At 46.1% G+C, this 13082-nt stretch overlaps 1 protein-coding gene across 2 annotated transcripts in view; it reads right to left on the bottom strand.

Annotated features, from left to right (window-relative positions):
* The window catches only part of TSC22D2 (TSC22 domain family member 2), a 52073-nt gene extending 48851 nt beyond the window's left edge, over positions 1–3222 (bottom strand). For both annotated transcript variants that reach the window (XM_053311084.1, XM_053311085.1), the window contains exon 1: positions 941–3222. In XM_053311084.1, coding sequence (XP_053167059.1) covers positions 941–2883 — 1943 coding nt within the window. In that variant the 5' untranslated portion in view covers positions 2884–3222. The remainder of the gene's footprint in view (positions 1–940) is intronic.
* Positions 3223–13082: the final 9860 nt, after the last annotated feature.

Here is a 13082-nt window from a genome sequence, read left to right as displayed (position 1 = left end):
CTGCCTTTATAGCCCATTTGTTTTAAACATAACAGTGTAAGAATAGCCCTTCTGGATCAGACCAAGGCCTCTCCTGCTTTCCACAGTAACCCATCAAATACTTCTGAGCAGCCCATCAACAGGAGATAAAAGCTATCCCTCTTCCACTATTGCTCCCTGCCATTGCTTCCCACAATTGGTATTCAGAGGCATACTACCTCTGAACCCAAAGGTAGCATACAGTCATCAAGATCAGTAGTCGCAGATAGACCTGACTTACACTTAAGCAAGCTTAATCACAGATCCCCCCAACGCCAACCTATTTCCTCCCTGTAACAGTCATAAAGCAATGGTTCTATTTAGAAGCATGTCAGCTAGAAGCCAGGGTGATCATTTTTTTTAACTTTGCATCCCTTATACTGAAATATGTTGTCTGCTCACTGATTTTATACATTTCCTCAAGAATCGCCTTGATCTCCATTGGTAAAATTTCATCACTGTTTTATACACATATTAGCAGCTTAGGAAAATAGACTTGGCAATATTCAGCTCATATGACAATTTTTTCATATATATAGATAACTAAAAGTATTGCCAATTTGTGCTTTAAACCATAGAAAGGAGTTATCCTAGTTCCCTGAATGTTACCAAATGCATGTGGTAGGCTTGGAAGTCTTTTTCTCACAATTATAGAAAAACACTATTTTTCATTTCCAGGCAAGGGTGCTTAATATTCCTAGTTCCTTTTGCTCAAGTTCTCTCTTGCACAGCTTTGTACATAGTTGTCACTAAACTACTCATGCAGCAAAACTGTAAGTTAATTTATTCCTCTGTCACATCTTTTGAACAAATACCTTTGTCATAGATTATTATGACTTTGGAAAACATAGTAAATGGATGTGCAATTAAACCAATTTGCTGCTAAGCACCTGCATTTTAATATAATAAAAAGATAAATTACCTGTCTTCATCACCATCAACAGGAATAGCTATGCCAAAGACAGAGCTAGCAAGACTGTTCATAGGAGTAGCTGCAGGTAAGTTAAGAGGGTTTGTCAAAGTGTCCGGAATAGGTGGCTTCACAAGAAGTTTACTTTCAGCAACAAGAGAAAGTGGTGGTTGAGGTAGGGGTTCAGATTTTCTTCTAGTATCATCAATCTGTCCTAAAGGTTGAGTCTGAAATTGTCCAATGTTAGATTGTGGCAGGTTTGTAAGTACATTGGTTGTGCCTTGCATTAGTGGAAGGCCAACATGCTGCTGGACAACACTGGAACTCCTACTGACAGATGTATGGCTGGTCAGCTGGGATTGGACTAAAGTAACAGGGGCATTTGGCATAGTAACAGAAGTTGTAGACACGCTAGGCACACTAGTACCGGGCACAGCTGCAGGCACATTCTGAACTCCAGAGACCACGCTGTGAGGAGCACCAGACACTTGACTGCTTCCACCCATTTGCTGCTGAGTCATGGATTTCTGTTGCACAACCCCTGTATGTCCAATGCCTTGCTGCACCACACCTCCTGGCTGTGGAATGACAGTCTGAATTGGAGTCAGGCCACTCTGCATCAGCCCAGATCCCTGTCCCACTGTTTCACCAGTTTGTGAAGATACTCCCATCACTGGTGCACCTATAGGGGAGGGATTCTGACCAGCTACTTGTGCTGCTGGAAGACTGGGTGCTCCAGTGCTTGGAACAGGGACTGAAGCAGCTTGTTGAGTAGTTCCTTGAGACTGCATTACTGTCATATGAACATATTCTGGTTGGCCAGGAGTCTGGGCTGGCACCAAATGCACTGGTGGAATCTGCGACTGAGGATAAGCAAATTGCTGAGCCTGAGCCACTGGTACATTTGCTTGCTGAACCTGCTGCTGTGGCATGGGCAAACTCGTCTGGGCTATTGCTACATTCGAAGGCGGCATGCCTTTCCCATTGGGTCCAGCCTGTCCCATGCCCTGTGCATTTACCTGCGGCTGAGTCTGCAGCTGAGGCGCCATCATTTGCTGGCTTGCTGCTGTAACTCCTGAATAGATCGGTTGAGCACTACAATGAGGCACGGCTCCGCCTATGGGCTGCTGCCCAATGACAAAATTAGGTTGCTGCTGAGGAGAGGGCTGGCTTATTTTCTCTGGCTGGAGCAGCTGTGACACAGCAGCAAGGGAACTGTCAGCCAGGGACTCGGGACCATGCGCCGAAGTTGCCACACCTGAGACTATCAACGAGCCACCAGTAGCCCCTAGGCCACTGTCCCTATCTTGAACAGCCTGTTCAAAAGTACTGTTGTGTCTAATGCAATCCCCAGTCCTGGCTAAAACAGCCCCACCATCCGAATCCCGATCATAGTATTCCATACACGTCCATCGCCCCCGTCTATAGGGCTCTCCAGTACCATGGTCCAGCTTGATCACCCTGAAGCGGGAACTGCATGCGGCAGCAGCCGTTAGCGGCGTGACTCCAGGACCAGCAGCTGCTGGCGCACTGCTGCCTCCTGCCGCCACGGAGGCGGCGGCAGCCGCTGGGGGCACCGCGGTGCTCCTGGGAACAGCTCCTCCGTTGGAGGAAGGCAGAGCAGGAGAAGGCGGCGGCTGCATGCCACCGGAGGCTGCGACGGCGGCGGCGGCGACCTGCCCATCCAGAAGCAGGTTGGGAGAGACGGTCCCGGGAGTCTCGGCATCGCCCACGTTGTTGAGAGTCTCCTCGGAGGAGCTGCGCTCGCAGACATCTTCGGGTCCGTAGTCAGTGGCGCGGGACACGTCGAAGATCTCAGAGGAAACGTCCTCGGTGCGGGATTCATCCGGGTCGTCCAGGCTCTCGGTGTCCTCGGTGATGCTGCTGGCCACCTGGGCCGTCGTCACGCTGGTGATCTGGAAGCAGCTCTTCTTCTTGGCCGGCATCTTGGACATGGTGTCTTCCCCGGGGGAAGCAGGAGGCGGGCAGGAGAAGAGCCGTCCGGGGTTCCGCCCACCTGCCCTCGCGGGAGCCGGCAACACACCGAGCGGAAGGCGGCGAAGGAAAGAGCCCGAGCCGGGCGGCCACACGAGCTGGGCCTGGCGCAGGGGAGGATCACGTTCTTCGGTCGGCAACGCAGACGCCGGCGGCCTCGCACATTCCTCCTGCTCCGAGCTCACCACGCAGCCACCAGGCCTGGGGTTGGCGAGGGGGGACTAGAGAAGGGGGGCGGCGGCCGGGCTGCTCCTCCTCTTCCTCCCCCTTAGCAGAGGCTACGGGCCTCTCGGCGGGCGGCGCCGCCGCCTCCTCCTCTCCCTTTCCCTCAGTCCAGGTCCGTAGTCGTCCCCTTTGGCAGCCGCGGTGCCTTCCACGCAGTCGTCCTAGGTGACGAAGCCCGGGTGGCGCGCTCCGCGGAGCTGCTCCGCTGGGCTTCCGGCGAGACCCGGGGTCCCCGAGGCGGGCCCAAGGCCGCTAGTCACTCAGCCAGCCAGCCAGGCCTCAGAAAGGGGCGGCGGCGGCGGCAGCGACAGCAGCAGCAACCGGCGAGCCCAACGGAGGCGCAGGCCGCCCTGCCTCCGCTCTCTACCTGGAGATCAGCACCAGACGCATCTTGCCGGGGGAAGGAAAGGAGGAGGGGGCAAAAAAGGAAGGGGGGAAGGAACGAGCCCGGCTCACAGCGGCCCCCTCAGGCGGGCGGGCCTCCTAGACGCGGCTCTGCGCTCTCTCTCCCGACGCACCAGCTTTCCCGTCTGCCGGGCGAGAGTACGGCGAGGCGGAGTGGGCCGAGCCCCTTTTCCACTCCTAGCGCGCTCTGCTCGCAAGCGCCGCCGAAGGAGCTGAAATTCAAACTGCTCACTCCCCTTGCTCAAGATGGGGCTCAAATGAGGCCGCGAGGCAGCCTGGGAGCTGGAGCTCCGCTAAGCCGCTGCTCCTGCGGCAGCCACTCAGATCCCGCCCCCTACGCGGCTCGGCAGCGCGGTGACGTCAGCGCCACGCTGCCTCGCCCCCTTCGGCTCAAATGAAGACAGCCGGCCCCGTCGAGAGGGGTGGGGGAGGAGGCCGAGCGGATGACAAGGGCGGGGCTTCGTCTCAGGAAAACCCCTCCCCCGCGCATCGTCATGTTGACCGTTTGGAATGTTCCACTCGCTCGATGCTGCCTCCTCCTTTCTAGTTCAGAGCGGACTTGGTATCTTCCTTCGCGAAGGCGGAGGGTGATGATGCGAGACCTCACCCACCGCCTCAATCTGCTCCCTGTTGGTGCAAAGACTGAGGGGCATTTTTCTCCAGACTCTGTCCCATCCACCCTCTAATTCGAATAGTGTCTCGAGACGGAGGGGCCCTTTTCCGGACTCTGTCTGTTCCAGACTCAAGTCGAGAACGAACCCACCACACAGCCGTCTTTGGGTGCTTTACGTTTCGTAGATGAGATTATTATTGGTGGCCGCCACCACCACCACCCCGGAGACTTTTCCAATAGGGTGCATCCCGTGCCTTCTCTTCGGCTGTATTTACACACCAGGACCACACCATTGTGTTTCACGGACATTAATCCGGATTAACGATCACTGTCGTTGCTCCCAGTTCCACAGTAACAAACGCTAACTCAAGACTGTAATCTACATTGCATCTCGTACAAAGCCCGCCCAGCCTTATTGCCAGAATAGGAAATACACTATTCAACTCTAGTTAAAACCGGATGGGTTTGTGTTTGTTTTTGGCCGTTGTTGTAGTCAACGATATACGGATTATTTAACAGCACACTAAATAACTCCACGGAATACTCTTCTTTAAAGCCTCCTTATATGTGTATGTTTGTGTAGGCAAATAACTGCTGCCTATATATTCACAGTTTAGGGTGATTTTAAATCTATGGTGGTTTTTAAAATAAGGCAACCAGCCCATTCATACGGTACAGTTGAAAAAATAACCAGTTAAAAGTTACAGTTGCCAATATATATGCATTGATCATATAGGAATATTTTAAAACACTTGAACTCTCCAAGGTGTCACGATGGGTAACTTCTCTTTACAAGTAGATGTGCCTGTAAAGTAAATACTTCATAATCACAGGGCCATCGTGGTCTGTTCTCCCAAAAAGAGGGGGTGTTTGCATATGTTAAACTAAACTAAATTTACAAATTTGAAGTCATCTACTACCTTGCATTAAGACGGGGGTATAAAATAAGTAACAGTGGGATGATTCCTTTTATCTAAAATAACACAAAGTAGTAGCAAACAAGCTTTCAAGTTCCCCAGAACACTTTTCAGACCAGATGTTCAGAGTGCACAGTGGATGGATTTAGTTCAGAGTACTGTTTGCTTGCTTCTCTCAAGGGGCTAGCAGTCTGAAAGTACAAGGCAGGCCTCTCCAAAGAGACATAGCCAGTTGGCAGGAGATATCAATCTAAACCAACTGGATACGTTGAATGAGGGATGGGGGTAGGGGTGTTTGCAGCTCACAGCACATTGGCCTACATTTTCAGGTTGTATATGTGCACGCAGGCTCCATCCTGGAGTGCATAAGAAGGTGGCCCCTAGACTTCCAACACATTGCTATGCATATGTTTATGATGACCAAACTACCAAAGCTGCTGCTATGATTCATCCTCCTCAATTGGCCTTAATACCAGAAGCATTTTCTGCCCTGACAACCCTCATGGGCAGAAAGGAAACCATCAAAGTCTTCTCAACACATGGAGCAGGCAAAACATTTCCCTATGCATGTTCAGCATCAGCTGCTTCTTTGAAATGCAACAGTTTGTCCAATTGCTCTATAGCACCCATATCCTCATGAATCAAATTGTACATTCATTCAGGATGTACCTATAAACAAGGTTTTGTCTCTGCATGCAGTTATAACTAACTATATCAAGATTCCTAGATGTGGTTTAACTCCTGGAAAACTGGAATTTTGCACTACAAGGGATGAACACAATGGACACCAAGTCTGGACACCAGTCTTGTCCAGAGAACAGATAATGATAAAATGATTCTGAGCCAAATCATTGTGTGGTTCTTTGCCTCATCTGTGAGGGGTCCTGCTTCCCAATAAACTCCTTCCTTGTTCCTTGTATCTCGTCGTGACACCAAGTGTGACGTGGTTAAGTCTCTTGAGGTCTACTGGATATTAGGCCAGAAAGCAATTACCAATGAATTGCTCCACCAATACAAATATTTAGGACTATCATGGTCTAACTGCTTCTGGAGATACAGCAGTTTTATGAAAGGTGAACTAAAGTATTCCCATCAGCAGTCCACAGTGCAAAATATCCTGATTCAACACACTTCTGCTGGCATTCTGCAAAATACATTAGTATTTGGTACTTAATAGATTCCAAATCCTAGCTTGAAAGAGTTAATTACTAAATACTCCATTCAAGAGCATTGTTTGCACAAGGATTTTGGTGTAACTTGAAACAGCCCTGTAATGAGGCCCTTTCAAGCAGGCTATAAATGAGTGTTCATCAACATGGATTATTTGGCTGAAATCTGCCAAGGAAGGGGGAGTGGAACTTGACAAGGGTTGGAAAAGTGGGGTGGGGAGAAATGAGGAACCAGAATGAACAAGATGCCCTGATTTGTTAGCAAAACAGTGGGGTTTATGAAAAGTCAAATAATATCAGTGTAGTTACAGCCCCTGGGTAAGTTGGCTGAAAGATTCACAAATAGCCCATACAATGGCTTTGGCAGCACGACAGGGATAATATTTTTGAAAGGTTAGACAGCTATTGTTGAACACTGTTCTGGTATGCTGGGGACAAATATACTGTTACTGTTATTCAGTGTCAAGCATGCACGTTGTTTTTCTCTTGACATGAAGTACTCCTGCTTAATAAGCAGAAAATCCCAGGTAAGGTAACTCACACTTGACTACCTACATAGGTTACTGAGCCCTCTGCTTACGTTGCATCCTAATATGGATGTTCTGAGGAATCTCTAAACACAGTTCCAGCATGCTGACTTTCTATATCAATTGCATCTTCAAGAAATCAAAAATGGTGTCCACATTGTGACCCATTAAGATTTCTCAGTTAATGCATATTGTCTAATGTTACAGACAATAATTCCTGTGGTGGGTGAGACCAGTACATATACTGTATAAATGGCATAGCTGTGACATCCAGCTTGGTGTAGCCCAGACCCCCAGGGACTAGGAAACACAAGTGTCTTGCACTTCCTGTTTCCATGCCTCTCCTTCCTGTAGATCCTTTGCATCTCTGCCCAAGGAGAGATGTGCAAGCTAACAAAGCACATTTCCCCATGGGTGGAAAAGGAAGATATCAAAAACCAAAAAGAAAACATAAACTTGTGTGAACTTATCAGTCATGGGATAAGGAGACAGGTTCATGTGTGGATTGGTAACTGGTTGAAAGACAGGAAGCAAAGGGTAGGAATCAGTAAGTGGACAGTTTTCACAATGGAGGGAAGTAGGAAGTGGGGTCCCCCAGGGATCCATACTGGGACCAGTGCTCTTTAACTTGTTCATAAATTATCTAGAAGTTGGGGTAAGCAGCAAAGTGGCCAAATTTGCAGATGACACTACACTATTTAGGGCAGTGGAATCCAAAACAGATTGTGTGGCGCTCCAAAATGATCTCTCCAAACTGGGGGAGTGGGTGAAAAAATGGCAAATGCAGTTCTATGTAAGCAACTGTAAAGTGATGCATATTGGGGCAAAAAATCCCAGTTTCACATATATGCTGATGGGATCTGAGCTATTGGTGACTGAGCAAGAAAGAGATCTTGGGGTCGTGGTGGAAGTGTTGACTTAGTGCGCGGAGGCTGTGAAAAAGGCAAATTCCATGCTAGGGATAATAATAATAATAATTATTATTATTATATTAATAATAATAATATATAATAATAATAAGAATTAATAATAACCCCCAGTGAGGCACTACCTTGGCGTGGTTGTGGGGCTTGCGTGCTCTGAGGAAGGTGAGAGCTATGCCAGAGGTCCAACCATACTGGACAGGTCTCACCAGAGGAGCCAGACAAAGAGTGCCTCTCCCATCAACAATATGGTGAGAAGTAACTTTAATAAATCTATACCGGATCAGTCGTCGCCCGGGTCAACAAGGACCGCGCCAGGTGCTGGAGTCCCTGGACATCTGGTGGCAAGTGGGCAACAGGACTCAGGATCTTCAGTTGAGCAACCAGGGCTGAAGACAGCAAAGTTACTGGAAGAAACGTCGCTTAACTGAAAAAAATATATGAAAAATGCCAACAAGGAAATAATGATCTGCTATTACAAGTCTAGTCCAACTAGAAGAGGTTATTTAAAAAGAATGTACCACATTTAGAAAGAGAAGCATCCAGATACAGAAATAACAGAACAAAGGCTAGCAGACCAGAGAAGATTCATAATAAGAAATAAAGTATTCACAGGAGTTGAGCTGGAAGAACTGCAAAGAGCAACACAGGCTCAAGACATGGAAGAAGAATTACCACCAACTGAAGCAGTTGCTCAGGCGCAGGTGGAGGAGGTGTTGGAAATAGAGGATGCCACTGTTACTGAACTGTTTCAAAATCAAAACCAGGCAACCTCCCCTTTGCCTTCACCTCAAAAACCCAAATGCCGTTTAACAGAAAAGCAACAAGAACTAAAGCAAAAAATAACTGAGCACATGAACCAAACAACCACCAGGGTTCGACTTCCAGCTCTAAAAACAGTTGCCAAAAAACAACTTGATCAGGTATTAAAAGATGTTGATGCTGCACTTGCAGAAATAACCAATAATTTGCAAGAAACAAACCAACTAATGTAAAGTGCAGCAACAATAACAACACAAGAGCTCGGATATAAGATCAATGGACCTGTAAAAAAAGAAAGCAGTACATCACCTAAATGGAAGATTAGATTAGAAAATAAAATCTCCAGGCTTAGATCAGATGCTAGTAAATTGAAAGATATGAAAGACAAGAAGCTGAAGAATGAAAACACCAAACAGTATCTGATCCAAAAATACCACCTAGATTCAAGGAAAATTAGAGAAGTCCTGGAAATAATAAAGCAGCAAATAACAGCAGTGTCAAAGAAGATTAGCAGATATGAAGCCAGAACTACACAACACAGGCAGAATCTCCAATTCCAGTCGAATCAGAGACGTTTCTACCAAAGCATAGAAGGAGAAACTGCAAGAATCATGGAAACACCAAATAAAGAAGAAACAGTGCAATTCTGGGGGAAATTATGGGACAATCCAATAGATTATAATAAAAAAGCAGGCTGGATGAAAGAGGTCAAAAAATATAACCAACAAATGCAAGATCTAATAATAACACCAGAATTAATAAGTGAAAGAGCAAAGAAAATTAAAAATTGGACTGCTCCAGGCAACAATGAACTGCATGGCTTTTGGCTTAAACACCTAACAAGCCTTCATAAACAACTATCAAAACAGTTCAATCACATTTTGCAAGGAGGTGATATTGAACAATGGCTAACAACTGGGAAAACTCATCTCATCATGAAAGACCCAGCAAAAGGTGCAGTTCCAAATAATTATAGACCGATAACCTGCCTGCCAACCATGTTCAAATTATTAACTGGAATAATAGCAGATGAAGTGATGCAACACTTATTAACTAACAAACAGCTTCCAGTTGAACAGAAAGGAAATTGCCCGAACACCAGAGGCACAAAAGACCAGCTGCTGATTGACAAAATGATTTTAGAAAATTGCAAGAGAAGAAAAACCAATCTAAGTGTTGCATGGATTGACTACAAGAAAGCCTTCGATTCATTGCCTCACACATGGATACTAAAATGTTTAGAAACAACTGGTGTCAGCAAAAACATTCAGATATTTATTTTAAAAAGCAATGAGCATGTGGAGTACACAGTTAACAATCAATGGCGAGACACTTGGACAGGTTAGCATTAGAAGAGGCATTTTCCAAGGGGACTCACTATCCCCTCTCTTGTTTGTAATCGCCATGACCCCACTTTCACAAATACTAAACAAAACAGGCCTCGGATACCAAACATCTAAAACATCAAGTCAAATCAACCATCTGCTGTACATGGACGATCTGAAGTTGTATGGAAAGTCCCAGTCAGAAATTGAATCCCTGCTAAACACTGTCTGTATATTCAGTAGCGATATAGCAATGGAGTTTGGACTAGACAAGTGTGCTGCATTAATAATGAACAGAGGAAAAATAAGAAAAACAGAAGGAATAGAACTGCCCAATGGAAGCAAGATCAAGAACCTGGAAGAGAAAGAACCTTACAAATTCTTGGACATTCTCCAGGCTGATAACATCGCACACACTGAAGTCAAAAGAAAAATAGGAAATGAATAGATCAGGAGAGTTAGAAAAATCCTCAAGTCCAAACTCAATGGCGGGAATACCATACAAGCCATAAACACCTGGGCTATACCTGTTATCAGATACACTGCAGGAACAATAGACTGGACCGAGGCAGAGCTAGAGACGCTAGATCGTAAGACCAGGAAAATCATGACCATCAATCATGCTCTGCACCCCCGCAGTGATGTCGATAGGCTATACCTCCCTCGCAGCTCAGGTGGAGGAGGAATGCTGCAAGCCCATCAAACAGCAGAGGAGGAGAAAAGAGGCCTTGAAGAATATATAAAGGACAGTGAAGAAGATGCTCTTAAAATGGTCAAGAAAGAGAAACTATTCAACACCAATGAAAGAAAGCAGGCCTACAAGAAAGAACAAGTCAAGAACCGAGCAGAAAAATGGAAAAATAAGCCACTGCATGGTCAATATTTGCACAATATAAGTGGAAAATCAGACATCACCAAGACATGGCAATAGCTTAAGAATGGCAACTTGAAGAAAGAAACAGAGGTTTTAATACTGGCTGCACAAGAACAGGCACTAAGAACAAATGCAATAAGAGCAAAAGTCAAAAAATCCACAACAAACAGCAAGTGCTGCCTTTGTAAAGAAGCAGATGAAACTGTGGACCACCTAATTAGCTGTTGTGAAAAGATCGCACAGACTGACTACAAACAAAGGTATGACAAGGTAGCAGGGATGATACACTGGAACATCTGCAAAAAATACAAGCTACCTGTAGCCAAACATTGGTGGGACCATCAAATTGAAAAAGCTGAAGAAAATGAAGATGTAAAAATATTATGGGACTTCCGTCTACAAACAGACAAACATCTGCCACACAATACACCAGATATAACTGTAGTCGAGAAGAAAGAAAAACAAGTCAAAATAATCAACATAGCAATACCAGGGGATAGCAGAATAGAAGAAAAAGAAATAGAAAAAATCACCTAATACAAAGATCTACAAATTGAAATGGAAAGGCTGTGGCAGAAAAAGACCAAAATAATCCCAGTGGTCATTGGCGCCCTGGGTGCAGTTCCAAAAGACCTTGAAGAGCACCTCAACACCATAGGGGCCACAGAAATCAGCATCAGCCAATTACAAAAAGCAGCTTTACTGGGAACAGCCTATATTCTGCAACTATATCTATAACAATTGACAATAAAATTCAGCCATCCCAGGTCCTTGGGAAGGACTCGATGTCTGAATAAAACAAACCAGTAAAAAACACCTGTCTGACTGTATAAACAAGAAATAATAATAATAATAATAATAATAATAATAATAATAATAATAATAATAATAATTATTATTATTATTATTATTATTATTATTATTATTAATAATTCAATTTCTATACCGCCCTTCCAAAAATGGCTCTGGGCGGTTTACAAAGAGAAATAACAAATAAGATGGCTCCCTGTCCCCAAAGGGCTCACATTCTAAAAAGAAACATAAGACACACACCAGCAAGAGTCACTGGAAGTACTGTGCTGGGGATGGATAGGGCCAGTTACTCTCCCCCTGCTAAATAAAGAGAATCACCACAGTAAAAGGTGCCTCTTTGCCCAGTTAGCAGGGGAAATTAGGAAGGGGGTTGAAAATAAACATGCTAGTGCTGTGCCATTATACAAATCTATGGTGTGGCCCCATTTGGAGTACTGTGTTCAATCCTGGTCACTATATCTTAAGAAGGACATTGTAGAACTGGGAAAGGTGCAGAAGAGGGCAACCAAGATGATCAGGAGCCTGGAACACCTTCCTTATGTGGCAAGGCTACAGCATCTGGGGCTCTTTAGTCTGGAAAAGAGGCAACTATGGAGAGACATGATTGAGGTGTATAAAATTATGCATAGAGCAGAGAAAGTAAACACAGAGAAATTTCTTTCACACACACAGAACACTTGAACCAGCCAGGGTCATCCCATGAAACTGAAGGTCGGGAAATTTAGGACTGACAAAAGGAAATATTTCTTCACACAGTGCACAATTAACTTATGGAATTATCTGCCACAGGATGTGGTGATGGCCACTAGCCTGGATGGCTTTAAAAGGGGCTTAGAAAGAGTCATGGAAGACAGGTCTATCAATGGCTACTAGTCTGGTGGCTATAGGCCACCTCCAGCCTCAGAGGCAAGATGCTGCTAAATACCAGTTTCAGGAGAGCAATGGCAGGAGAGGGGGCAAGCCCTCACCCCCTGCCTGTGGGCTTCTCGGAGGCATCTGGTGGGCCACTGTGTGAAACAGGATGCTGGACTAGATGGGCCTTGAGCCTGATCCAGCAGGACTGTTCTTATGTACAGAGGGCGGGGAAATGAGAGCACTCTAGCTAGCCAAACACACAGAGACACACTTGCTGGCCATGTCCCTCAGACTTCCACATGTTCATCATTTTGCAGCAGAGGGCAGTGCCAAACGTATGGAGAGTTCCTCCACATAATGTAGAATCCTGAACCTCCAGGATTCCAACACCAATATTTCTCACATTAGAGCTGAACAATTAGAGCCCGGGGAACGTGCACATGCATCCACTCCCTTTCTCTTCTGCAGCGGGGTGGGGTGGGGGGGGGCTGCCAGAAACTGGTGTGGCTCTTTCATTTGGAGGACCCAAAGCGGTAGCTTCATTGGCAACCACACAGGGCTTGGTAAGGGCTGCATTTCCCTCCTCCCTTCTGAATGGAAGTGCTGTTTTGTAAAGCACCCTTAGATTTACGATCTCTGAAAATGGCGGCAGAGAGGAGGAAGAGGCAAGCAGGTTGCCCTGACATCAGACGTAGGGGGCGTGGCTTGGGGCGCTGGGCTACGCAGGCACAATAGGGTCCTCCTTCCTGCT

Source organism: Hemicordylus capensis, chromosome 3, assembly GCF_027244095.1.
Source record: "Hemicordylus capensis ecotype Gifberg chromosome 3, rHemCap1.1.pri, whole genome shotgun sequence".
Classification (NCBI taxonomy): Eukaryota; Metazoa; Chordata; class Lepidosauria; order Squamata; family Cordylidae; genus Hemicordylus; species Hemicordylus capensis.
This window is presented reverse-complemented; position numbering and strand designations above follow the sequence as displayed.